The sequence below is a fragment of the Cuculus canorus genome, chromosome 1, assembly GCF_017976375.1.
Source record: "Cuculus canorus isolate bCucCan1 chromosome 1, bCucCan1.pri, whole genome shotgun sequence".
NCBI classification, from domain to species: Eukaryota; Metazoa; Chordata; class Aves; order Cuculiformes; family Cuculidae; genus Cuculus; species Cuculus canorus.
In genome coordinates this window covers 201881717-201909511 of record NC_071401.1, presented here as the reverse complement: position 1 = coordinate 201909511, position 27795 = coordinate 201881717, and the positions used below count along the sequence as shown (strand labels likewise).

The 27795-nt window shown below is 38.3% G+C and overlaps 1 protein-coding gene across 7 annotated transcripts in view; it reads right to left on the bottom strand.

Moving 5' to 3' along the window:
• The window catches only part of USP6NL (USP6 N-terminal like), a 120269-nt gene that overhangs the window by 46064 nt on the left and 46410 nt on the right, over positions 1–27795 (bottom strand). For 5 of the 7 annotated variants that reach the window (XM_054068257.1, XM_054068274.1, XM_054068261.1 and 2 more), the window contains 2 exons: positions 16759–16832; positions 15415–15497 (listed from right to left, as the gene is read on the bottom strand). In XM_054068257.1, coding sequence (XP_053924232.1) covers positions 15415–15497; positions 16759–16832 — 157 coding nt within the window. Of the gene's footprint in view, positions 1–15414; positions 15498–16758; positions 16833–20943; positions 21080–21940; positions 22251–27795 lie in introns of those variants that run through there. The other 2 variants (XM_054068248.1, XM_054068234.1) reach the window with 2 other exon arrangements.

The following is a 27795-nucleotide window of genomic DNA, read 5'->3' as shown; positions in this document are numbered from 1 at the left end:
TCTTAGCACTCTCATTGTGAAGAATTTCTTCCTAATGTCTAATCTAAATCTTCCCCCTTCCAATTTGAAGCCATTCCTCCTCATCCTATCACCACATGCCCGTGTAAAAACCCTTCCTCAGCTTTCTTGTAGCCCCCTTCAGGTACTGGAAGTTCACTATAAGATCTCCTTAGAGCCTTCCCCAGACTGAACAACTCCAACTCTCTCAGCCTGTCCTCATAGCAGAGGTGCTCTGAACGAATCACTATGCTTTATTGAATAATTGCTCTTTGCTAATTTTTCCAAGTTGCCATCAGTATGCAAAACAAAGACTCTCTTTGTCCTGGGAAAGCAGACACCGCACTCCCTCACTATATTAATCCAGCAGCAAATTTAGGACCCCATTCCTCATTATCTCTTTAGCTGAACAGCTATGCACTAATACCACATACCTATACATTTTAAGCACTGAAATTCCACAAGAGCACATTAAGCCAGCCCTGTGTTTCGATTTCCAGAGATGCTGCTGGCAGCTGAACACCACAAAAGCACAGAAGCTGAGTGAATTGCCCCAGGCTGCTCGGTAACTCACTGGACTGGAACAGAGTAGCTCCTGGAGATCTTCCTCTCAATTAACCAGATTGCACAAACTACACCCATGTACTCACCACGTACAAAATTCTCAAACCTATCCTCCGAAGACTGAGGGAGAGGCACAGTGGGCAAACAAACTCTCTCAAGTCCCTAAAGTTACTTAAAATAAATACATTGCCACTTAGTGTATATTTTTTACGCATAAGCAATTCAAAGCATTTTTTTTTCCCTAAAAAGGACCATGTGGGATCAGACATAAAATCAATTAATGTCTATTAATCAAGGCAATGTTACTGTACCTTCTCTTTTTTTTATTTATAATGTTGAATCTTCCCCTTCTTCCCCCAGCCTGGCTGATCTAATATTGTTATACCTTCATTATTAATATTGAATCTTCTCCTACCATCCCCAGCCTATTCAAATTTTATTTTTCAATGTCTTTTATCTGTGTACTTCACCAAGTACTAATGTGATGCAGTAAACAATATTAACATAATACAGCCATATCCTGCCCTAAGATGACTGCTCAAGTAATGCTCATTTAAGGTATACAGAAAAGAACAGGACTGATTAATTTAATTAGCCTGGAACCATACAATACTTGATATCCAAAAGAGAAGTCAGAGAGTTTTTAACTGAACTCATGTAAATAGAATCTCCCTTAGCAGAAAATACACAACAAAGAAAGACCCAAACTTTGTAAATTCACCCACTTAGTCAGACAAGAACCAAGAATCATTACAACTGTTAAGTACATGCCTTTATCACAAGCACTAAGAGTACTACCTGGGCAGCCCACACCGCAAGCTCAAGGACACCAGTTGGTGCTTCCAAGCAGCTCTGGTGTCACAGCACTAAGAGGAAGGTCTGAAGATATTGTCTACAGGTTTGGGAGCTGCAAAATGCTGGGACCAAATCTTAACTCCATTGACGTGCAGGGCCCACATGAAGGTATGCTGAGTTTCCTACTAGAAGATTCCTCAAAGACATTCCACAAAGAGGAAGTCCCAGACTCCAGGGTTTGACAGGAGCCCAGGACCTCTACTCATGGTCCTCACTAGTGGTGATCTACATCACTAACTCAAAGGCTTCTTCCTATCTGGACTATTACCACCTTCTGGTGAGGACTATAAGGCCTATAATTCAAAAGAAAAGGATTTGATTTTGAAGAACAAGGACTTCATTGAAAATGCTTTTTTTGTTAGATAAAAAGTGATAATGGATTTTACATCTTTAAAACCACCACGGAGGCTAATAAAGGTTTTCATGAAGTTTTCAAGAAAACTTGAAAGAAACTTTAATCTTAAATGCATAAATACCTGATACTTCAGAACATTATACATGCAGATCTAGGGTTCTGACCACCAAGCTCTGTGTTGTAATTAACTTCCTCGAGTAACACTGGTAGTTTAAATAAATCAAAAAGCCTCATAGAATCAGCTTGCAATCACCTACCCGCTTCTGCTGTTTAAATCAGTCCTCTTTAAACAACATTTTGGTGCAATTGTTCAATATAAACACAAGGAAAGACCTTCTTATGTTACTCATTCATCAGATTTATTCTTTTCCTGCATTTGTATTTAAATCCCAAATGTTTTCCCTGATGGCTCAAACCACAGCATTTTCCTGCTTCCAGTTAAGAAACATAAAAGCTCCTCTATCGTTTGCAGCTTCAGCTGCGGATGGAAGGTATTCAGTGCAATATTAGGCAGTCTTGATATGTTGATAACCCCAGAACCGTACACTCCAGAAGATCAGTTCAATTCTTCACAGTTCCAAGTTGTATAAAACTTGACACACTATTTTTCATTGGGGGGGAGGGGGAAAAAGTCGCAAAAATTGATGATAATAGATTAATTCTTTCCCACAAAGCTTATTTGCCCACAGAGCTGAGACATTCAAAATGTCTTTGTAAGATGTATTTGTAAGATGTAAGAAATGTCTTTGTAAGATGTATTTTCAATTCTCATAACTTCTATTTCAAAACACACCACCTGCTTAGAAACGCTCTCTACTTGCTTTAGTTTTTCTTACTCCAGAGAGAATGAGTCATTGCACTGTGAAGAACTCTGGGGTCCTTTACCATGAACCATGTTGCAGAACTAATTGTAATATGTGTGACTCCTTTATTTAATTTTAAAAAAAAAAATCCATTCAATTCAATATTCCTGTATTTTGAACTCACTATACCAAGACTACTAAAACCTCTAATCCTTATAAAACCCACGGCACAGTTCCTACAAAAAAATAGTTTCTCAAACTATTTTTCAATTTGTTTTCTTGTATTCTCCTCAAATTAACACCAAGTGCAATAGCATCGCCTTGTATAACTGCATGCACGTTCTAACTGAAAAGTATTTTTAAATCATTTTTGGTGTCACATATTAAATACAATGTGGGAAAAGCTTCTAGCAGAAGACTTATCTTCATGGTCCCATTCAATTAATCATGAAGAAAGAGATACTGTGCATTCTGTTTTTCCATTTGTGATGCAACATTAAATGTCTAAAACCAAGAGGAAAACATACGTGCTAAACTCATGAAGTTCAACAAGGTCAAGTTCAAGGTCCTAGATGTGGGCTGGGGCAATCCCAGCCACAACTACAGGCTGGGAGAAGAACGGATTGAGAGTAGCTCTGAAGAAAAGGGCTTAGGAGTGGTGATGGATAAGAAGCTCAACATGAGCCAGCAATGTGCACTTACTGTCCAGAAAGCCAACTGTACCTTGAGCTGCATCATAAGAAGTGTGATCAGCAGGTCAAGGGAGGCAATTTTACTCAATTGCCCCTTTACTTCACTCTGGTGAAACCTCACCTGGAGTCTTGTGTTCAATTCTGGAGTCCTCAGCACAGGAAGGACAAGGACCTGTTGGAGCAAATCCAGAGGAGGCTACGAAGATGCTTAGAGGGCTGGAGCACCTCCCATATGAGGACAAGCTGAGAGAGTTGGGGTTGTTCAGCATGAAGAAGAGAAGGCTCTGAGGAAACCTTACAGCAGCTTCCAGTACTTAAAAGAGGGTCTACAGGAAACCTGGAGAGTGGCTCTTTATCATGGAGTGCAGGGATACAGTGAGGGGTCATGGTTTAAACTGAAAGAGGAAAGATTTAGGCGAGATATTAGGAAGAATTTCTTCACTGTGAGAGTGATAAGGCAGTGGCACAGGTTGCCCAGGGAAGTTGTGGCTGCCCTATCCCTAGAAGTGTTCAAGACCAGGTTGGATAAGGCCTTTAGCAACCTGGTCTAGAGGAAGGTGCCTCTGCCCATGGTAGGGGGGTGGAACTGGATGGGCTTTAAGGTCCCTTCTGACTCAAACCATTCTATGATTCTATACTTGCTAGTACCCAGGAGAAATGTTATAAAGGAGTTCTTTTAAAAATAAAAAAAATCAGCCATTTGTATAATTTTGAAATTTCTATGATGAAGGAATTTGTGTGTGAAACATCCACAAAAACATCTTTGAGGGCACAGAACTCAGACGCAAAAGTGTCATGAAATAAATTATCAAGAGCGATCATGCACAGGGAAGACATGAGAAGGAAGGGAAGAATGCAGTTGACAGATACCTGAACAAGAAAAGGTTCTGTGCAAAGGGAGCTGTTTTGCTGTACAATATAGCACCCATTGTTAAGTAACAAATTGTGACAATGTTTCAGTATTCAGATATATGAGGAAGAAGTGAGTCTTCCTAAGTAGGCACAGTTTTACAGACTGTGTAATTTGTCAGAAGTACAAGTCTATGCGGAGAACTGAGACACTATTTTCCCCAAAATAACTGTACTGAAGGTAGCAGACAGAAAAATTACCACTCACACTATATATTAGCAGCAATCCAGGACTTAACATGTTGGCAGGCTCATGTATATTAAAATTCATGTGCTATGCAAAGTGTATTCCAACATCAATTAACTAACATGGTAGTGTTTCAGCAATATGGATTTGTTCACTGCTGAAGCTCAATGCTTTAAGTACCTACACTTCCTTCTTTTGTGACAATCTTCTGCGGTCTAAAATTCCATTTTGGTGGCCTTTCACTTGGGTCAAGAGTAGCAGCGTCTCTGCAGTTCTAAAAACTGTCGCCCCACCACCGTTTTAGAACTCCTAATAATCAATGCCAGTGAAGCACACTCTGGCCATTCCTCATATTCAGTTACTTTAATCTTCTACAAATGCTAAATATGGCAGGAAAAACACATGGTAATAACGATTATATTAACTCTTAAGTAGTAACTCCAAACCAATGCATATTGCTTTACTGTATAAATTAAATCATTTATTAGCATATTCAATCATTTTTTCAGTTCTGCTACCTAATAGCTCTCTTCATAAAATGAAGCGGATCATGAATTCCTAGTACACAGTGGGTGATCTTTATTCAAATCAAGTAGCAGCAGCTGTTAACCAAAATACACTATTTATCCTTAGTTAGCAGAATTATCCTGCAGCTTACTTCTGTGTTTGCAATCAAATCTGCGGGATTGCATTCACCTCATTTCTTACTGTATCTGCAGAGGATTGTCAAAGTGACAGCCTGAACTACTCAGCTCAATGAATAGATTTAAAATTCAAATTTCAGCTCTGGTCCTAAGAATAAGCTGAAGAAAATAGGTACAATTGGGACAGTTTTAGGAAAAAAAAAAATCCATACCAATGATAGCAAATGACAGAACATTTCTTCCTTCCATGGGAAGGACCTGCATGAAGGGAGACCAGTAGAAGAACTGCATGCAAGATCATCATGATAACATCATGATAAGAGGAAAAATAAACTAAAAGAAAAAATTTAAAAAATAAAAACTATTTCAAGTGTTTCTTAAAAAAGACAGCTTCCATTAAGATGAAAAAAGCTGAGTTTAAGAAAACATCTTAAATGTTTTTTTAAAGGAGCTGAAATCAGCAGTCCAAACCACAGAAAAAATTATTAGTAACCTCCAGATGTGTTAAAAAAAATAATTGCAAACCTTAGAGCACTGCATATGAGCAAACCTGCTTATTTTCCATTTGAAACCAGAGTTAACCAGGCAACAAAACAAGGCTGAAAGATACACCCGATAGCCTACTGCTCTCCTTTTGTGACTACCAATATCAATCCAGGAGGTAGGTTCTTCAGCTGCTGTTTGAATTACATGTTATTCAAAAAGGTCCAAGATAGCTGACTTCAAGTCTTGCATAAAATGAGTTGATTCTGGGTTCAAACAGCTTCCTTAGATTTCCGAGGTTCTAAAGAAAATCTGTCTTGGATAAAGGCCAGGCTAAACCCAGAAGTAAGGCACTTCCTCCTCCTCCAGGTGAGGTTCTACCACCAAGAACACAAGAGGTGTGCAAATACTGTCAGATCTTCTATGACTGTGAAGTTCACAGATGACCATTTGGGAGAGAAGTCTGCTTCCTCTCCCCTCTGCTAGGTCTGGTGTCATGAAACAGCTTTTGAATAAATGACCACTTTGCCATCAGGTTGGCAAAGACAATTTGTTCAAAGAGCAAATGTAAGGAAAAGTGAACAGAAAAGCACTGAGGAGCAGCTCCTCATAGCAACTAAAATACATTCTAGAGCAACTTTCCAACCACGTCCTATTGCAAAATAAGATAGACTGAAGAAAGCAATTACTGCAAATTGCCAAGCACATCCCATGCTTTTAGAAATAAGTTCAAATGCATTGATGCAAAGAAAAGGATCACAATGCTATCACCATCACATCTATCACCATCATTGGAGACAAAGGCAGAGATCAAAGTTCACTATCAATCACGGTAGCAGAGCTGTACACAAAAACAGTCAGAAAGGATAACAACTAAGTAAAATTTACAGCACGCCCAACATACTGTTCCACTGTCAGTGAAGTTTAAATAAAACTGCCTGTTTACACCCTGGTCTCTGAAAAGTCTCTCTGAAAACCAGCCTCATCACTCGGTAATTGCATAGCAAGCAGAGATTAATTTCATCTTATCTAGAGTTCCATAACTGATAAATAATAAAATTTGTAAAACTTCTTTGTTAATGTTTATTATGGATCTAGCATTGCTGTGTTTTCAAACCAGCTTTTGCCATACAGAAATGCAATTAAAACATATTTTTAGGAATATCTCCCCATGAATGCGTGCATGAAAAATGGTTTTATCTAATGGTAGGAAGACACTAAAAAAAAGCATTCTGAATCTCAATTACTAATCCAAGAAAACTTTCATTTCTCTCCTTAAATACAAATAATAATCACATTATCAGTGTACATTAGGGCAAAAAAAAAAAGAATGTTAAGAAGAGCTGACATCGGTGGTTTTTTTAATAGCAGCTCCTCAGTATGTTGATTAGCAATGAATACTGCAGAGCAAAATCAGTTCAGGGAATTGTGTCACATATTAGAGGGCAGAATCCATTGCATACAATGCAAGACTATTGCGGGGTTTTCATAGCAAATCTTTATAATGCCACATGAAAAATTCTACAGACTCAAAATTAGGTATATTCATATCTTTAGTAAAAAAGGGGAATTAAGAGAAACACAACTCTTCTCTAACATCCAAGAGCTGAATTTCACTTTTCTTTATTTAAAGATTTGTCTTTGGCTGCTGAAAGAAGTTGAACTTGGCACACATTCTTCCCAAGGGAGGGAAGAACTGCTCTCCTGACAAGTAGGTCTGACCCTGTTCCACAAAGCAGAGAAAAAAATGACAGTAATTCCCTAATGAATGACCACAATAGATAAAATGCAGTAAGATTTACATTTATAATTGAACTGTTAAGATTAAACTTTTCATTGTTCCTTTAGCACATCATCGTGTCACTTCAGGTATTTGTTAATACTTGGTGTGCCCAGAAAATTAAGAACAGTGGCCACATGTTGCTATGAACAATAACTTTGCAACTCTCCTAGTAACCTTAGCCCTCTTTCCTTAAGCTTTGACGTGCAGAGTTTTTCACTAAATACTAGAAGTGAAAACACCAATTTTTTTAATATTTCTTTGATTATTCCCAAATTACAGCCACCATGCTTCTTTCTTCAATTTCTATTACCCAAATCTTTTGGCATCTCAGCATAACTTCTTTTGCTGCCAAGAACACTCAAAAAACAGTCCTTGCAACTCTCACATGAAGAGACTCCACCCGTGTACCAGCTCAAATCAGCAGGAGTAGCTGCATATGAGTTACTGTTCTGAGACATGTGCTTCCATAAGCACCTTGTAGGAAGTATTAAGGAATGCACAAAGAATATTTTAGAGACAAGGACTATTTTCCAGCAAGGCTATGTATAAATTACCAAGAAACAGAGTAAGAGAAAGGATAACTAGTTGCTAATCTTGTTGCTCCCTATTAAAAAGTTAGGGGCAAAGTAGTAATACTGGGAGGAAGAAAAAAAAAAAAATCAATAGCTCCATTTCAACACATGTAATGGAGAATCTTGATTGAGAACGGAGTTCTTGATTGAGCTTTCCATTTCTTTGCTCCTCTAGCTCATTTTTGCAGCATGCTGCAGAAACGCATTCCAGAGCTAATAAAAATGCAATACATTTAGTAAAGTCTTATGGAGAAAAGCAAGGAGGCCCCTACCTTAGCGAAATAAAGAAGAATGATCTCTGCTATTTGGAAAGCACCTCTGGCAACACACTAATCTCCAGCATTAGCAAACTATTCTACAAGCATGTTCACTGCTTTAATAGACCCATGGGATAAAGACTCAGAGTATGAGTCAGATTCTCAGCTGCTGTAAATTGGTACAATTCCATCAAAATCAGTACAGAGCTACTGTAAGAGTAGTACAAGAAACTAATCCAAATTCTTAAGAACACTTAATGAGTCTAGGAGGAAAAGCACCCCTCAAGCTTGTATTTTCAACCTTTAGTACTATTATTGTACATACACCTTTTCCTTCTCCGGGGGAAAAAAAAACCCCTACAAAAACCAACTTTACAGAATAAGCCTCCAATCTGCCCAGCCTCACCATGCTGATTCCTGGATATTTATCAACATAGGAGCATCTGCCACTCTGCACATACCTCTCCCCATTTTCCATTTATTGATCAGCTAGTAGAAGAAAAACATTTGAGTTGAATCACCCAAGTTAGTCAAAAAAACTAATGGTATTGCTATAAGGTAATAACTATTAACACAAGTTTACAAAGATAATAACAAAACCTGAAAACAATTCATATCATGCAGGCTGGAGAAATAAAAATCTTTAAAATAATAGCTGCATTATTTTTTTTATACAATGTCAGGGCAGCTTCTGGTTTTCACAGATCATTATTGAAAGTTAATAGAACAATTCAGTTGATGAATGCCATCAAGTGAATAATGGAAAGAACAGGGCTCTTGAAAAGCTGCAGTAAATAAATTATAGTTTCCTGTTATTTCTACTTGTATCTATTAAGACTTGAACAATTATAATGCTTTCTACAATACGTTAACATATATTATTCATAATCTACATTTCCCAGCATAGATTAGTAAAATTCGGCCTTAAGCTCTGTCTGTCTTGAATTCCAAAAACAGTGTTATTTTCATTTTACTTAGAAAAGCACAACCACAGGCTTAAAAAGTTTTTTCATAAAAGACAACCGAACACCTCCCTCACAGCTGGGTGACAGACAGAGATAGATACAATAAAAAAATCAAACCATAAAATCATAGAATGGTTTGGATTGGAAGGGACATTAAAGATCATCCAGTTGCAACACCCCTGCATGGGCAGGGACACATCCCACTGGATCAGGTTGCTCGAAGTCCCTTCCAACCTGACCTCCAGGGATGGAGCAGCCACAACTTCTCTGGGCAACCTGTGCCACTGCCTCACCACCCTCACAGGAATTCTAATATCTCATCTAAATATCTCCTCTTTCAGCTTAAAACTATTCCTCCTTGTTCTACCCCTGCAGTCCCTGATAAAGAGCTCCACCCCAGCTTTCCTGTAGCTCCCTCTTAGTACTGGAAGGTTGCTACCAGGTCTCCCTGGATCCTTTTCTTCTCCAGGCTGCACAACCATAACTATCTCAGCCTGTCCTTGTATGGGAGGTACTCCAGCCTCTAAGCATCTTCACAGCCTCCTCTGAACTTGCTCCAACAGATCCATGACCTTCCTGTACTGAGGACTCTGGATCTAAACACAGTACTCCAGGTGAAGTCTCATGAGAGTGAAGCAAAAGGGCAGAACCACCTCCCTTGACCTGCTGGTAAGAAGATACCCACAAGTACAGCTAATAAAAGACCAAATAATACCAATTCTAATTGCTAGCTAAAAAGGACACGTTTGGAACTTACTTTCTTTTTAATACTTTTCGCTCAGTCACTGCCTGAAGGACTGAAATCACTAGTTCCATCAAGTATCACATTAATGATTCCAGCAGATGTCGCATCCTTGAGAGAGAATGCCCTTCAGCATAAAGCAGCATAGAACCTGATAGTACATAGAACAGGGGCCTACGGGTGTGGAGACCCGAGCGAAGGAAGATGCCTTCTAGCCTTTTGGATTTGCTTAAATTATAAGGTTTCTGTGCTATGCCAGGAAGACACCGCCCTCTGACTTTCAGCCTGGTGCTGAAAGGCCTGAAAAAGGATTGGCTCTTTTAACATGAAATTGCTGTTGACCTTTGGACTTACAAAATGCTGCTTTCTGCTTCTTCCCTATTTCAGGAGCATGTACAAAGTTTAGGCCGTTTTGCAAACCCCAATCAGTCAAAGTTCTTGTAACACTTCAATCTTAACATAATATGAGACAGGGAGGAAGGAGAATGAATAAAGTTATTTTGCCTTTGTGGCTGCAGAAAGGTTTCACAACAAAATAAACATCAGAGTACATTCACAAATACATGTTTAAGCAAGTGCTTCAAGGATGTTCAGTTAAAGCTTAAATTCTTGTTTCTTACAGAACAGTGACTGTCATTTCAATTTGTTGCTTTCCCTTCTTGCTTTAAGACCTTCAGTAGGTTTTAAACTCTAAAACTCATTCATCTAATTTCCACTTCTAAATTGACAAAGTAATAAAGATGGTATTATTCAAATTGTAAGCTTAAAAAAGAAACTAAATCTCTTCTAAAACATTCCTAGGAGCAGCAGAGGATTTGCCACCACCCAAGGAATAACATATTAATTCTAGTAGCTTTTTTAACCATCCTAAAGCAGTAATAAATCAACCAAAGAATTCAAGAAGGAGGAGAGAGGGAAATCCCAGATCCCAAGGCATTACTGGAATGCCTGCTATGAGCTTCAAGACACTCAGAAATTCCTTTAGGCTTTTTCCCCTAAGTTATTCCCTTATCGATGACTGCTGCCAGAAAAACTGCAAACAGGAGTATCTACAAGTTAAAGTTTCTATAGAGGAACAGTCCACAGCGAAAAGGTTAAGAACATTTACTTTAAAATTTAGCCAGGCTTCAAGATAAGATAGAAAGGAACTGGTTTGTTTTTTTTAGGGGGTGCAAGGTATTTGGAGTTTGGTTTTCTGGGGTAGGGGTTTTACTTTTTTTCCTACTTGTTTGTTTTTTGGGCAGAGGGAGCAGAGTTGGGAGGTGTAATTGCAACATTCTAGTACTTCTGTGTATGCATGTATTCTGAGCACAAAATGGCAATTTTTATTAAATCTAGCAATAAAAAATGAGGCGGCTTGATACAATGTTGACCAAAAAGACAAAACCCATCCAAGAAAAGAAGTGAAAAAAAATTCACCAAACAAACCCCTTATTTTTTATGAATACCAAACATATTCCATCTTTTTCATTCCCAAAAACAACTGAAAACAGTTCTTGTTATGACTATTCATTAAGAGATCTGAGGCATTACTCCCACTCCAAAAAATACTTGATTGAAAAAGCCATGTATCATAGACTAAGGCTCATCTGAACATGATAGTGGTCCCTGAGATGGTCTGCTAGGCTTTTATCAACTTAAAACTATAGAACAAACCCTCTGTCACATATAATTGCAAAAATGTTTTCTAGAAAAAAATATTGATCTCATCAAGACTCCATACACAAACACTGGTACTACATTTCCTGGAGATAAAAAATGATCCTTTAAATATAAATGGTATTTTTCACACCAGCCCCATTGTTCAGCATTCCTGCACCATAATGGGAAATCGGGAATCCAGTAGGACTTTCACTGGAGAATTTACAGAACGAAGACCATGTCTGAAGTTTTGGGTAGGAATGTTGTTGCCTTTTTTTCTTTTAAAGCCTGTTTTTAGGATTATAGGTAACCACAATGCACATGTAGAAATATACTGGTCTGTTCTCTTTAGACTTTTGTGTTCATGATTAAGATGAGCTCCCTGACATGGGTTTCTCCTAAACTAACAGTATGGAAGTGAAAAGTTAAGTTTTAGCAGGCGTTACTCCATGCAAACCAGGTGACTTTAGGAAGAGACAAACAGTATAGAAACTGGTCTGTATCAACTAAAACTAATGATGCTAACAGAATTAAGACTGTATGAAATGGTATGGAGATGAATCAATACTACTTCACCTTTCTCGTAGTGCTTTGCAAATTGAGTTTAATATAACAGGGTTGGAAATACTGCAGTGGAAACTATGAACAGCTATCAACTATCTCAAGAGACAGAACCCTTCAGCACTCCACAGGGTTATTTCACGGCTCAGCATGTTGCTGGAAATCTCTCATATCCAACTTCCCTCTAAAGCATCCCTTCATTCATTTCAAACAAGTGTCACTAATATAATGCCTCTTCTCATTGAACTTATTTCTTGTTCCCTAAATCCATTAAGTATTAACCCAGCTTTTGTTTCGTTTTGTTTTTCTTTTGTTTGTTTTTGTTTTGTTTTAAACAGCTATTTTAATAACCTGTCCACACCAATATCTTTTAATATACAAAGTCAACCAGAACTTCCATATTTGTTTGCAGAATTGAAAATAAAAAACAGTAAACAAAAAAAAAAAGTAAAAAACAGTAAACTAAACTGTGTTCTTAAGGCAGCAGCTATAAGAAATTTAAGACAGGGTCATGTTTACCTAGCACTAACTATTGTAAACAATAAATGCTACAATAACAATTAGAATCAACCAAAGCTACCCTACAGGTATTTCAGCTATTGGTGTTAAGTGAAGGTTAGCCTTAAGGTGAGATATTTCACCTGAAGGGAAATGTCACATCTGTTTCCAATCACTAGCAATTTCTTCACTGTTACATAAAAAGGCTCCTTCCCTCGGCTACTCAGTGTGCTCTCAGAAGAAAAGCCAGTTTTATCCACTTCTGCAGGTGTGGCAGGAAGGCAATAAAAGTGTAAGTGTCTTCAGATCCCCCAGGTTTAGTAATTCCCAGTTTGACACAAATAAGGATACTAGGACACCACTAGAATCACAGGTCTAGACCTGAACTACTCTTTAAAAATCTCTAGTCTTTCTCTCATTTTCATCTCAGTGGCAAGTTACAGGGACAGGCTTGAGTGCTTCAACCCACCAGCCTTATCTCTTCTGCCCTATCAGCAACCAGCTGAACTTCAAGTGCACCTTCACAGAGTAAAGGAGAAAGAGAAGTTTCTAAACCATGGATAATAATCAAAGCCCATTGTACTTGAGCAAAGAAGACCTAACGTTCCATCAGGTTCCTCACATCCAGCAGCCTTCTGATACAAAAGACACTTTTCAGCTAGTCAGTGTTTTAAGATGTTAGTGTAAACAAGATCACAAATCATTGCAGCTGTAATTTAAGTACACTAACTTTGATACTATCCTCAGACTGCCAGTTTTCAGTGTGCATCAGCCTGTTTTAACTCACACTGTAAACACCCAACAGATGGATCACTGGAAATTATGGGCCTTACGGATGACAACCACCAAGGCAACTGGTTTGAAGTGTATGGTACACACTGCTTAGTTTCAAATCTGTGTAGGAATAGGATACAGAAACAGTAGATTGCATGGGCTCGGTTTTGCACAGGAGCCCAGACCATACTTAAAATCTATAGCACAACATAAACTGTCTTTTCAGGGAAAGACAGCTGCTACGCTTCTCCTAATTATATTTCACCTATTTGGAGAGATTTCATCTCTCAGGAAAATAGAAGTGTCATTTACAATGAATTTGCTTTATAGAATCATAAAGCAGCCTTGATGGCACTCTCAGGTGAAATATGTCTTATAACAAGACACCATTAGCATGTAAGTAAAACATACTACACAATTAGTGAAGAGACAGAGGACCTTGAAGTGAAGAGAAAGACCTATATTGTTAATTTGTGCAGTGCTCACATATTATAAACCTCTTAGATTTCATCCCTTGAAGATGACGATGCAGAGAATGAATTCTGCATAGACTTTGCATTGGTGACTAACGATACCACTTCAAAAGGAACCATGGTCTAACACAGAAGGTCCATCTACCCCACTGCATCACAAGACTGACTACAGTGAAATGTAAGGGTGCCCACAATCACTGAAAGCTACAGCTAGAGCAGCACAGAAACTGGTACATGGCGATTTGCCAAGAATCACCTCCATAACTGCATCTCAACCACAAAACCACAAAATCCAAGATGCCTGACAAGCAACTGCAGCAGCAACTGCAGCAGACATGTATACCATTCTTCCACAACTAACTTATAAAAAGACAAATATCACAATACAGGTAACAGGAAAACTTCAGGAGTTCATAAGGATATGAATCAAGAATCTACTTGCAAATGCGAAGGCACACAATTCACAACCCATTGAAGTCAGCAGTGAACTTCGCAGTGGCTTCAGTTACTTTTGAACAAGAAATAATTCTGACACCATCTACCAAGCAATGCCTCCAACTGCAGCTACAATACCAGACACGTGGTGCTGCAGCTGTAGTTAACCAACACAAAGACCTCTCTGTGTAAAACAGAACTGTTCGGAGATCGCACCCCAAAATAATTCACCCTGATGAAACAAAGGCAATCTACAGGTAGAGACAACTGTTTTAACTGACAGGTTTGAAAACAAGGACATTACAACATAGAAGAAAGAGGGGGAAAAAAATCCCCCCAAAACCAAAACACACACCTCCCTCCCACACAAACAGTAAACAAGTACATAGTTATTACAGTAAGCTATTCACTCATCAGTGATTTTTCTGGATTTTAATTGCACTTCATGTACTCAAACATAAATGCCAAACACCAAGAACAGCAGAGATTCTCGACTGGAACTTCTCAAAAGTGGCAAGTCAGCTTGTGTTCTGTTTCTGCATGTTGGACGTTTACATCTGCTAACCACTAATGTCCTCATATAAATTAATAGTCTCACCTTTTATTGGTGAAAGAGACACTATTTGTTACAAAAGAGGAACCTATAGGGTAATTTGTTCTGGACTCTCACATTTTCTGACTTGTCTTTACAATGCAATGTTAGGTCCCAGATCAGCAGAGACTTCAGTATGGTTACTAAACACATGCTCTTAAATGGGTTTTATCCTTGAAGAAATGGGATACAGAGTTGCTTGTATACAACAATTAACTACCTCTAAATGTTTGGGGATTTTTTTTTTTCCTAAAGATCAACATTATAATTGAAATTTTTAAAAATCTTCCCAAGAACTTCAAGTTTGTTTACATGTAACACAACTACGTGAAACGAAAATTTATCTTCAATTTGATTCAGCTTGAAATATACTTTGGTAGACTATGAATTTTCATTCCCAAATATTCAATAACGTTTCACTCCCTACACAGGATCAAATTACAGAACTAAAACTCAGCTAGAAATTGAATTGAGAAGTACAGTGCAAGATTACCCAAAACTTACACAGCAGTTTCCAGAAAATATATTAAAAGTCATAATACTTTCACCTAATAAGTGATACAACAAAAAAAATGTAAATCACAATAATAGCAAAGTCTTAATCTTATTTTCTTTTCAAGCTTTCTACTTACTGTAGAAACCCAAATCTATCTGTGACTTTGTAAAGACGATAGTCAGCATCTTCCCATGGTTCAATCTGCGCACCCTCCCGTCCCTGAAGGAAGGAATAAGAAAAGAGCCAAATTAAGTTTTATGACACAAACAGCTAAGACACAGAAAACAGGACTCAACCAAAGATAATCTTTAGGACATGCTGTGAGTATGGTACAGGAGGCGGAGAAGAACATTAATCCTAAGCAAACCAACGAAGACAAAGGAGAGGAGAACACCTCTTCCAGCCCCTACAAACAGTGTTTTCATGACAGGAAATCTCTTTTTGTCAATGCTATACACAGAACAAACATCAACCACTGATTTGAACCACAGACTCACCATCTCACATCTGTTGTTAATCCCTACAACAGTCCATCAAGGTCCCTAATACTTGTTTTATTTCTTTAGTCTGTCTTTCCTGAACCATCACCTGGAAACAGCACACACTGCGGACAGTCCTGAACTAATATCCATGCTGACTCCCAGCAGCACCCAAACAGAATGCAGCACTGAGTCTTCCCCCAGTGAAGCACTTATTCGTGTTCCTCTCTTCTACTCCAATTATCATTTCTCTTAAGACTTGCTGAAGTTTAACCATATTTCAGCTCTTTTTGCAATGGGCTATCCACAGATTACTGGCTGTAAGGAGAGGCCACCACTTAGAACACAGACTGCATGTATCTTTTTTTCTTATTAAAAAACACACAGCTACTCACTTACTCACATTGTGCAAACCATCACTGCATCTAGTGTGCAAAAGGTTTCATGAACTCCACAGACTGTGATCAGTACTCCTGTGACACTTAAATCCGTAAGTGCTGCAAAAATATGTGAACACAGCATAGGCATCCTAGGCATCCTTTGTGCCAGACTTTTACTTGACAAGTGGATCAAGAAAACAAAAAAGGATATGGATAGTGTATTTCTTCAATTTCTCACAGCAATCTGACAAACTCATCTTTTAAGCTCCCTGTAAAAATTTAAATGCTTCTACTCTCATAACAAAAGATTAAATAAAAAGTTAAAAAAGAGTTCCTCTCATCTCACAGATATACTGAGCATCCTGAAAATCCCTAGTTTTATTACTTCTGCAACTTGCCATGCACATGAAAAATTAGTTGGTTGAGTCATTATTAAGACTATCCCCCATGGAGGGAGAATTTCATTCAGCCAGTGGCTAGTGTATCATGAAACAAACAGGTTAGTATCACAGAGAGTATTTTAAACAAGAACTACCAGCAACTACAATTCATTTTTTAAAGACAGACATTTTACTAAGATTAATTATAAAAAGTCCTTAAAATTATTATCAAGTTACTTACTCTGTCATACTTGGCAACTATCTCAGCTCTTTCTTGGGCAAGTTTGACAGCAGCATCCTGCTCAGCATCTGCACCTGTAGAGAATTAAATAACACTGTTCAGATTCTTTTCTTTGTGAATAAAGAAGCACAGCTAAATACCTGGAAAATAAACTTCGACTACTTGGATAAGAAACAAAACAATTTTATCAAAGTAAAATATAACCTTCGCGCATGCCTCAAATGCTGTTTAGAATAAAATACAGTTATTGGATGGTATCCTAACTGCTGAGTGTTCAATGTTTCCTATTTTCCACCAAACCATATATTGAAGTTAAAAGAAAAAGAAATTATACTCTACAACGAACTAACTGAAAGACTGAAGAAAGGAGTGAAAGCTCCAAGTTGCCAATTCCACAAACATTCATGCAGCCAAAGAAAGCAAAAACAAAAACTAGTTTAAAATAGAAGTGTGAACTATTTACAGGATTTGTAGAGCAGGACACTGCTGAAGAGATACTGCACAACAACATCTGAGAAATGGCCTAAAGCTTATTTGTCAGAAAACAGGGAAGGACATTGTTATAGTATCAGAACTGCAACTCGGACAAGCCAGAGCCGGAGTAAGCATATAAAACAGGAAGGTTGACAAGTAAGAAAACATGGATGCATGGGTAAGCATTGGATATCAGCAGGCTGCAGATACAGAGTATACTACAGCAGAGGAGATAATGTTCAAATAAATCTGGTTTGATTGAAAGAGGGTGAAGCATGTATAACTCCATGTATAACTGAATTTGGTTCTTTGGCATTGTTCCCTCAGCAGAAACCACCTCTAGAACATGGACAGGAACGTAAAGAGGGTACCATGAAAGGGAAAGTAAGAAAGCTGCTGCTTCCAAAATTCAAAAACACAATGCAGTTCAATATCCCAAATGTGATTACAATTTCAAACAAATGAGGCAAAGCAGTTTTAAATCAATGATAAGTCTGTGAAAAAGTCGCGGCGATTTGCTTTAATTATTAAAAAGCAATGAACCCTCAGTAAAGCAAAGCTTTAGAAAGGTTTGAAATAGTTTTCGAGCGCACAGTGTTGTAAAAATAACTCCCAGCATATGGGTTTTCTTCACTATTTATTTCATGGCAGCATAATGAACTTCAGGAATTGTACATATCAGCCATCTGGCCAACGAAATAGAAAAACAGATCAGATTATACTGTAGGACATTATTAAACTGTTTATTTGTTCAAACACAGTATTTCTTTAATCAAATTTACCTACATATTTCTCAGCTATTTAGACAAGGTGTTGTGCCAAGGTGGCCTGTTAAGCCACATGTTAAAGATTTAGCATGGTCTCTGCATGTTTTCACTTGAAGTTTCTTCAGGGAAAGGCAGAGAACCTCAGTAACCCCATCAGACGCACAAGATTACTACTTGTATTTTAAAATATACTCAAAAGGACATACGTAGCTCTTCAACACCACACACAGAATAAGAGGCAAAAGTTGAAACAAAATTTAAACCTTTGCTTAAAAGAATGCAAAACTGTATGTGCACCAGAAACCGAGTCTTAGTTTACGCTGAAAATGTGGCCATGGCTTTCCTGCCTCTCCTCTGCATAACTAACATGTGAAATGAAGTTTGGCCTGTTTTGTGCCTCATGACAATTCAATTAGATTTAGTGTGGAAATTATGGTATTCATTGTCTTTAAAGTAATCATCTTCACTTCCTGCCAGAATCACCTTAACCTTCTAGCTGCACTGAGAAAGTTTAATGCTACATTAATCTGCCCATAGCTCAAACTCAGGAAAACATCTTGAGATGAGGACAAAAGGCTATATTTTGGGAGATAAGCATAAAACATTATTTTTCTTGTAAGAGGAATTATTTAACTATCTCCAAGTTAGAAACAATGATTCTTGAGAAAGTAAAAGCTAAATACGGGAACAAGAAAAATTCTTCATGAACTATCTTCCTAGGCACAAAAATGCATCACTACATCACGACAAAATAAAGACAAATAACTGGTATTCTAAAGTCTTATCAGTTTTATTCAGTCAGTCTTATCTCACTGAAAACAGTTAAAGTTGTGAAACATGTACAATTAAATTCTTTAATTAAAAGTTACATTACAGATGATCAACACCACAATATACTGGAAACAATGAGACTTCAGATGAGGCTGACTATACAGTCAATTACTAGTGCAGAGAACTGACTTTGACTAAAGAACGCAGAAATATATTATCAACAACCTTAAAATAATAAATATAGTCAATGGTGATAAAATCTACCAATGGTGGCATATGAAAAAGTGCATATAAGTACCCCTCCTTAATTGGTGAGGCTTACAAGGTACTATGAGTGTGCTTAAAATCCTGTCAAGAAGCAATGTCACACATCCGGCTTTTGAAAAAGGTACAACATAAAAACAAAAAGGCCAGTAACAAACTTTCCTGAACAGTTGCCCTGATACACATAACACTCTCCATTAGAGAGGGCTTTCCCTCATCACTGTGTCACACTGACCTGTATTCTGTATTTACAAATATTACACATGTGAGTTCTGAAAAGCAGCAGGCAAAGAAACTGAAGCACTCTCACAGACAGAAAACCAAACAAAATCCCAGTCTGTGATGATGTGAAAAACGACTGACCTAACAGCCAGATTACTGCTTTCTTGCTCCCTTTGGAAGTCAGGTTACCTCACTTGTCAGTGCTGCTGACGTGACTAGCAAACTGCTAGATTTAAATTTTCAAAAGTATACTTAAGGATGGGACTAAAATTTTGCAACTCACCCATTTTAAACTAAAGAGTCAGGCCTGATAAATTAGACACCTGTGGATGGCCAGCAGCCCTACAAAGCAAGAGGAAAGCACTGTCTAGCATCAGCACAAGCTTTCTTCCTTCACCACTCTGATTAGAATCTCTTCTCACCTCATCAATTATCAAATAATTGAAAAAGGCACAACTTCTTCAGAACAGAAAGAGGTGATGGGACGTAAGAAATCTAAGTGGCACAGGCACAAAACAGAACTAGTCCTACAGAAAGACACAATCCTAGTGAGTCCTCAATACTTGTTTTCTGAGAGTGGAAATAAGAATCTGGACATGCTAGTGTTACTTAGTAGCAACAAATTTACTGGTGAATTCTGGGTGTTATCATTCTATCTACTCTCACGTCGTCTCTGCGTGCATCATAATTGCGCTGAAAATCAAATCCCACATTTTTAAAACTGGAGGGATTTTTTATAAAAATTATATAAAAATTGAAAAACACTCCATTAAATTAAAATAAATTCCTGAAACTGACAAACAGGCTTCCTACACAAACTTAGAAACTATCTCGAAACTGCTAGTTCCTACACCAAGCAGCCTGAAGAACATTGGGGAGAGCCATTTACTTGTTCAGAATTCCCAATTCTTCAACTCCTAATGAAGGAAGGCAAGTGCAATAAATTTAAGCATGGAGGAATTAATAATATTAATGGACATAATGCAAAGGAAAAAATGCATAATGTTCTACTCCGCGATGAATGTAAGACTAACTGGAAGGGACCAACTGCCAAACGTGATGTATTTAACAGCAAAGCAACAGATCCAAGGAAAAAGAAACACTATTAAAGAGAAAATAAGCAGGTGGCCTACAAAGAGATGTAAAAATCAAATTCTGACCACTATTAGAATTTAATCAAGAAAAATTTTTGCAAGAAACCAGGTACTGATACAGAGCTACAGTATGAAGATCCAATCCAACTCAAAAAGAAATAATCCTGCCTTACTCTTCAATTTGTGCCATATTCTCCCTTGTGTTTCATAGGGAGAAACAGCAGCTGTAAGTTCATACTTTTCATTGCACAGCCTGACTGAGCTGAGCTGCTGCTGAATGAGGAACTGCCAGTACTGACAGTAAAATCCTGGTCTTTCCCACAAGAAGAAAAGCTTCTGCTCCTTGAGGGTTACTAAGTTTGAACTCTGCCTAATCCTGTGTGGCTTCTAATCCTGTTCAACTACAGAAATGCAAAACACTAAGGCACAGCATTTTAAAAAGTGATTTTCATCTGCAATGAACTGAGCATCCATCTTCAGCTCATCCAAAAGTAATCAGTCAACTGGCAGGATTGTTGGTGTGACTCAAAATCACTAGTGAAGCTTCTCCATGAAGCTAGCCTAAAAACACCTAGTTCCATAGAGTACCTCACCTGAGAAAGGTAACAATAGGCAAGAACCAGATTCCTCTGCAAGACTGCACGAGGTCAGTACCACCAAGAGCCTCAATGTGTACTTTACCGTACCAAAGGAGTGTCGAGGTGCAAGATACATTACAGCACCTATGCATTATCAGCAGCATAATAAATTGCTTCTTGTAGATATGCCATAAATTTCAGTAATGACTCCTTCTGATGTGACAGTGCACCAACAGCATCCTGTGAATTCTTATCCCAAATTCCAAAAAAGAAACTTCTCCCTTTTTCGTTTTTGACCCATCACCACTGCCTCCTCAACCGCAGAGCAGTCTGAAAACCCCAAAAGACTTGGAACATGCTAATTTGTTTCCCATTACTTCACTCAAATTCTTGCCTGTTAGCACATTCCACTGCACGAAGAGCTGCAGCGGCACAAATTCCTGGCTGCAGGCACTACCACTAGCTGCTACGCATCTACACAGTCACAGCACACATCAGAGCAATAAACAAAACATTTTGTCAATCTCTGGTCATATCAGAAAGTCCCTTTAATACCCAGACTGTTTATTTCCCTTCCAGTCTGTTCCCACAAACAATGATATAAAAGCCATGACGTACATCTAATAGTATTTTGTTGTGGGTAGCCCATGTTCAAAAGGAAAAATAATGGTAAATACCTGCACACAGATACTAAACATATACGATTAAACATCATTTATTGTATTATATTTTATTTTTATTTTTCATGGCAGAGGGCACTTTTATCACAAAAGCAAAGTAGTTACAGTTGGAAAAGCAATCCCTTTTACATAGCAATACTTACTCAGGAAAAACAATATTTCCAGAAGTTAACTGAGCTACATTTCTTCCACCATTAAATATAATCATCTACCTTAATACTATTAAATATTTAAAACTCAAGAGTTATCACTAACTCAGAACGATAGAGAAACAAAACAGCACGTTATATAAACAATTAAAGACCAGTACGTAAAACAAAACAACACTTTACCAGTCTTCAGATTGTGATTTTCTGCCCAGTCCTTGTAAAGCTCTGGTTTAGTCTTCATCAAGTAAATCTGTTTATTTCTAGACCATATTCTAAATCAGTTTATCAAAAATGAATAGAGGAAAGTTCTCCTCTTCCATTTGCAGCACTTGCTCCACAAAACCCAGCCACTTGACACGTGCTCCTTCTTTTCCAAGACATGGTCCCTCTACGGTTACATGAACTGCCGATAGTCAAACAAAGACGCTGTTTGTTAAGAAGAAGCGTCACACAGGCACCATGCTAGTGTTCTCCACCACGGCCCACAGCCCTGCATTCCAGCTAATAATAAACAAGAGGATTTAAACAAACAGCCTCAGAGGACGTGGCTCCTGTAACACATCACTGTTACGCTCTTGGGTAAGAAATCTTACTGGTATTTAGCAAGTGCTGCATGAAAAACATCTGTGACTGTTTGGCATTCCCTATTACAGGTTGGAGATTTTACATATTCTTTGTTTAAAACCTCCTTTCTTTTTCAGGATACCTTGGGAACCTGAAAACTTTGGATGCCTGGAGTTGACAAGAATGACTTCATCAACAAAAGTATAAAAATCCAAGATTTAATACTGGTAGAACTCAACTGCATTCTCAAAAGCCAAAACTCAACCTTCATGACAAATATTCAAGGACACACACATCAAGGCATTCTCTTGCATAGATTTTAGTCCTTACACACACTCTTTCTAGCAACATCACAACTGTTACACGATGTTTTCAGCCAGGAGCCAGCCAATTCCACCTCTTAACCTAAGCAAGGCAGAGCACACAAGCTGCCAGACCTAGCCTGGAACATTTGTCTGGGTTTTCCAGCTCTTTGTGAAGCCAACAGAAAGGTAATGAGTGGGACTGTTCACCCTGGAGAAGACACAAAGGATTCTTCTCAGTAGACAGAGGTACCTGAAGGGAGGGTACAAAGAGGATGGAGCCACACTTTTTTTAGTGGTGCTCACTGATAGGACCAGAGACAATGGGCACAAACTGAAACACTGCAGAGGTTCCCTCTAAATGTCAGGAAATGCTTTTTCACTGTGAGAGTTTTGGAGCAGTAGCCCAGGTTACCCCGAGAACTTGTGGAGTCTCCGTGCTCGGAGATATTCAAAATCTGTCTGCACATGGTCCTAGGTAACCAGCTCTGCATAGCCCTGCTTGAGCAGCGGGTTGGACCAGATGACCTACAATGCTTCTTTCCAACTCAGTCACTCGATGGTTTCCTTGCACCCAAGTGTTAAAGTGCCAAGAACAGGAGATCTGACCAAGCGCACCAGACTACACTTTTTCCCCTCAGAAACTGGGGGGGCGAAAAAAGTTCCTTCAATTGTTTCAATCTTCCTCCACATACTGCTTGGCAGAACATTGAGCCTGGAAATGAGCAGCAGCTTCTTTGTCTTTACGATCCAAACTCAGGCATCAATAGTTTGGTCTATGGAGTCAGTAGGAGTTCAGACTGAGCTGGTGCAACACCCACCACCAGGCTTGTTTCCCTTAAAAGCAGTATTTTCTTGCTGCTGACATTCATTCACACACAGAAGTAATCTTCTCGCTAAACAAAAATCACCTTCCATTTTTCTCACTACAGAATCACTGAACTGTTTGGTAAAACCAAGTCCTTTGCTTCCTTACCCAAGAACGTATTTGTAGGGGAGGCGAAAAGAACTTGCACAGCAAGGCGCAGAACCACTCATTCCAGGATAAAACTTCTCAAGAGATGCCTTAACCACCTAAAAACAAATTGCTTTTTACACCTCCTCTATTCTTCTGCTACACACTATGCTCAAGCAGCAATAAGTTAAGAGCTATATTACACTAGTATTTTTTTTTATATCTTTAATTGTTTTTCTAAGTTTAGCATGTCTGGTTCTGTGAGTGTTTTCCAGTAAAGACTTACACAGAGAACAGGGAACATTTCGAGTTAAATGAATTGTTTATGTATTCAGAAGTAAAACAAATAAAAGCTAAAGACAGAGTTCAACTATTTGTAAAATCAATATATTTAGCTATGCTCTGCCCAAAAAAAACCCACTGCAAAACATACACACCTCTTCCTCCCTTTAAAAAAACATTCACTATTTCTTCAGATTAGAATCTGTTGTAGTGTTACTGCATGAGGATTAACACTGCGAGGTGGAAGGCATCAAAGCGAGGATTTAACTTGCCTGAAGAAACAAAATGTAAAATCAAGTTTCATCCAGCAGAATACCTGCAGTTCCACAACATCCCACGAGACGCTGCACAGCCACCAGCAGAAAATGGTCACTTTGGAAATTAGTTGAACCAACTGCTACTAAAAGCGATTTCAAAGCAGTTTTAAAATGATCCCAAAGGATTCAAAACAAGAGCAGGGAAAGAAAAGCAGTCCTGCTAAGCAGTATTCCACAGAGGAAGCCTGTGTCAAAACATGAAATTAGAATTTAGGAGTCTAAAATATATTACAAAGGATTTAAATCAACTGTTCTTACTGTTGTGCTTTTAAGCAGTAATTGGCTAAAGGACTTACAGGAACCCCTACTAATAGTAACAAGCTATTGCAACATCTCTATGACTATTTTTAATAACACAGCCTTGCTAATACATATTAGTTAATGGAGCACGAAAAGAACAAAACTCAGAATAAACCAGCAATAAAACAGAAAGGGAACATAATCTAATAAAGCACAACTCAGCCATTTACTCGGTCTTAATTTGCAATTTTTTTTTCATATGTGTTTCACATAAATAAATACACCTTAAAATTAAATCATCTCCATTGGCTATGCCTATAACTAATTCCATTGGAAGCTGCAGTTTGAATGCTCATGTCATCACCTCACTATTAAGCCTTACGAACGTTACCACAAGGGTTACAAAGTGGAACCACAAGAACTGGCAGAGTTCTACTGGAATTCCATTTTACAAAGTGTGCAGTCATCAGCCAAAAGATAATTAATTTGCCAAAGGTTAACATAATCAGTTGCAAGGCCAGAAGAAACCATTATTGCTAATTTGCGACAAGTAACACTGAAGTAAGCCCAATTTCAAACAACACTCCTTTCTTAAGAGACACAAAAAAAATCAACACACAACCCGCCCTCGACTGTCAACACAATCCAAAACATTTATGGCAGCTCTTAATAGATGTAAATGTAAAGACTTGGGCTGGGTATGATTTCAGGCTTGCCAGCATGTAAAGACTGGTCTGACTTGTGCAACAACTACCTAATGTCTTATGTCTAAGCTTAAGTCATCCTTTGCTCTCCTTCCCAAGGGTGTAGTTGGCACCTGACCTTTTCAGTAGCTTATGACTATTTGTCCCCTCCGTCACTGCTATGAAAGGCAGCAGCATGACCATTACGAAATGGTCAATCACCTACCCATTTAGGCTTTAAGGAGATGTAAACACTATACTGACCACAGTATAGTCAATGCTACAAACAGCTGTTCGAGTAGTATCAGAGCAGATTTGCATTCTCACTGTGCAAGGAGACAGAGAATGCATTGTTTCTGTAACACACTATAACCCAGCAGCAAAGAAACAAAGATACGGTCTTCATGGAAAAACACAAGAGGTTTTCTAGTCCATGGAAATTATTTTATGGTCTTCCACTAAAGACTAAATTTCCTGGAACTCCTACTGTGGTGAGAACTGTAACATGTAATCCGTTTCATCTGCAGCCTGTGAATGTCACTCCCACACTCCCCTTGAAATCCATGACCCTTCCTAGTACTGGTCCTACTCTTTATAATTAATGTCTTAATAAAATATGCTGCGAATCAGCTGCTGTATTATATTGTAAGATCAGACACTAGACCACAGGAGCAGTACTGGCAGATAAAAAGCAGGAATATTTCAGGAATTTTAACCTCAGCCTAATGTAAGCCACACCATCCTTCCCACACCAACGCCTTTTCAGGTATCAGTTACGAGTTTATAAGCAAATTTAGCTGAAAATGCATATTATTTTTGATCCCTTGTACTTCAGAAGTATATATTATGTCTGCAGTCCCCAGAGGCTTTTGAAAACTAAACTATCCCTCCTGTACACTGACGCTACTCATACTTACTTTAACTGTGACAACCTACTAAACATAAAAGCGAAACCATCTTTCAGCGAGACAGAACATAACCGTACTGTGCAATAAATTTCCTCTTTGTTCTCCCAATGCCATATACTAGGATGACATACAAAAATCATTTTCCTCAGCAGCATAAATCAAAAGAATATTTTAAAAAAGTTATCTAAAATTTTGACATAATTTCAGGTTTCCTGTATTGTACATCTTCATTAGTAATAGAGCATGAATGTTTGCACAGCACTAAGACTTGCAGCATCAATTTAAAGAGTAAAATGGTTCTAATATTTTAGATTCTGACACAAGCCAGAACCTTTCATAACAAGAGCTATGCTTCCCACATTAGCAGATTTAAATACAAGTAGTCAGATGCTACACTGCACTAATTATGTTGTCTCCCAATTAATCATTTTTACACCAGCATTAGTCAAAATTAGTGGAGCAAACAATAATTACATTTTAAAAATCATCATTAATGATGAATTTAATGATGAACTCTGTTCCCAGCTTAAAGCATCACAAAAACAATGCTTATGGAAGAAGTTTCTGGAAGGGGCTCTTCATTTTTGAGGAGGCTGTTCCATTTCTCTAAAGTTAGAGGAGTTAAAAAAGTTCTTTAGTCAGAAAAGTTACATCTATGTTTGTATCATTTTACTGGCTCAAATAAAAAGGTTTGTTCCTCTACACAGTCTTTGAATGACATACTGTCTAACTCATCATTTAATTACACAGCCAATTTAACTGATTAAAACAGGAAGAGAATGAGAGTTTGTTTTTGTTGTAGATGTTAATTCCCCCAGTTAATAAGACTGAAAAGCTCCAAGCCAGCTCAGAAAAACACTAGCACTGACTCATGGTGACCGAAATAAAAGTTTGCCAGCATCGTGGGGAAGAAGAAACTCCCCTCAACCTGCCCAGTGACCACAAGCTGTTGCTTAACAGCCGACGCTGTGTTCTGGCTCAGCTAAACAGGCTGCTAAACCTCTCTGGACCTTGCATGATACAGAAAAAGAAGCATTCGCAAACAAGCGCAGATGAGTGGTTACTGCTAGAACAGGCTTTTACTTACCAGTCTTTCATTTTCCTGCCTTCTCCTGGAAAGGATGTCATGAGGAACCCAGGGATTGGTCCTTCCCCAACAGTGTGAGAAAAACAGCTTTTGGACTCTGTTCGCACTTCAACTGGAGCCTCCCAGATGCCAACTGAGTGCTTTGCCTTCTGGGGCCACAGCCTCTGCATGGAGACACCTCAGGATTTTTTTTTTTTTATTGCTATTTTGAGCACAGTTTCACCCTGACGCACAACAGGAAAATAAAATCTTAATTATTATAAAAGTTCCAGCAGGATGAAAATAATATTTCTTGCTTTATTCCAGCAAAAGCATGTTACACTCATTACTACAGGCTCCTGGACAGGCTGTTGTGATCCATACTACGTGATGTGGCTCTAAGGTGTCCCTCCACCTACCATAGTGACACGCTGAAGGAACCATCAGGAATCCGTTACAGAGGAGCTGCAAGGCCCTTCTGTATTCAACCTGAATTATAATCTTAAATTAAAAGTGTTTTCACCCAAAATCCTTAGAGTTACATGCCACAGCTCTGTTCACCATAACTGAATAGCTTTGTTCAATGACTGTCTCCGAGCTATTCAATTTTGAGCAAACATTTGAACTGCAGTAATACCCTAAGTGCAAACAGAATCCTCGAGGTAAACCCTATGAAGAGTCTGAATGGCATCAAGAAGGTTTTATGACACTAAACCTACTC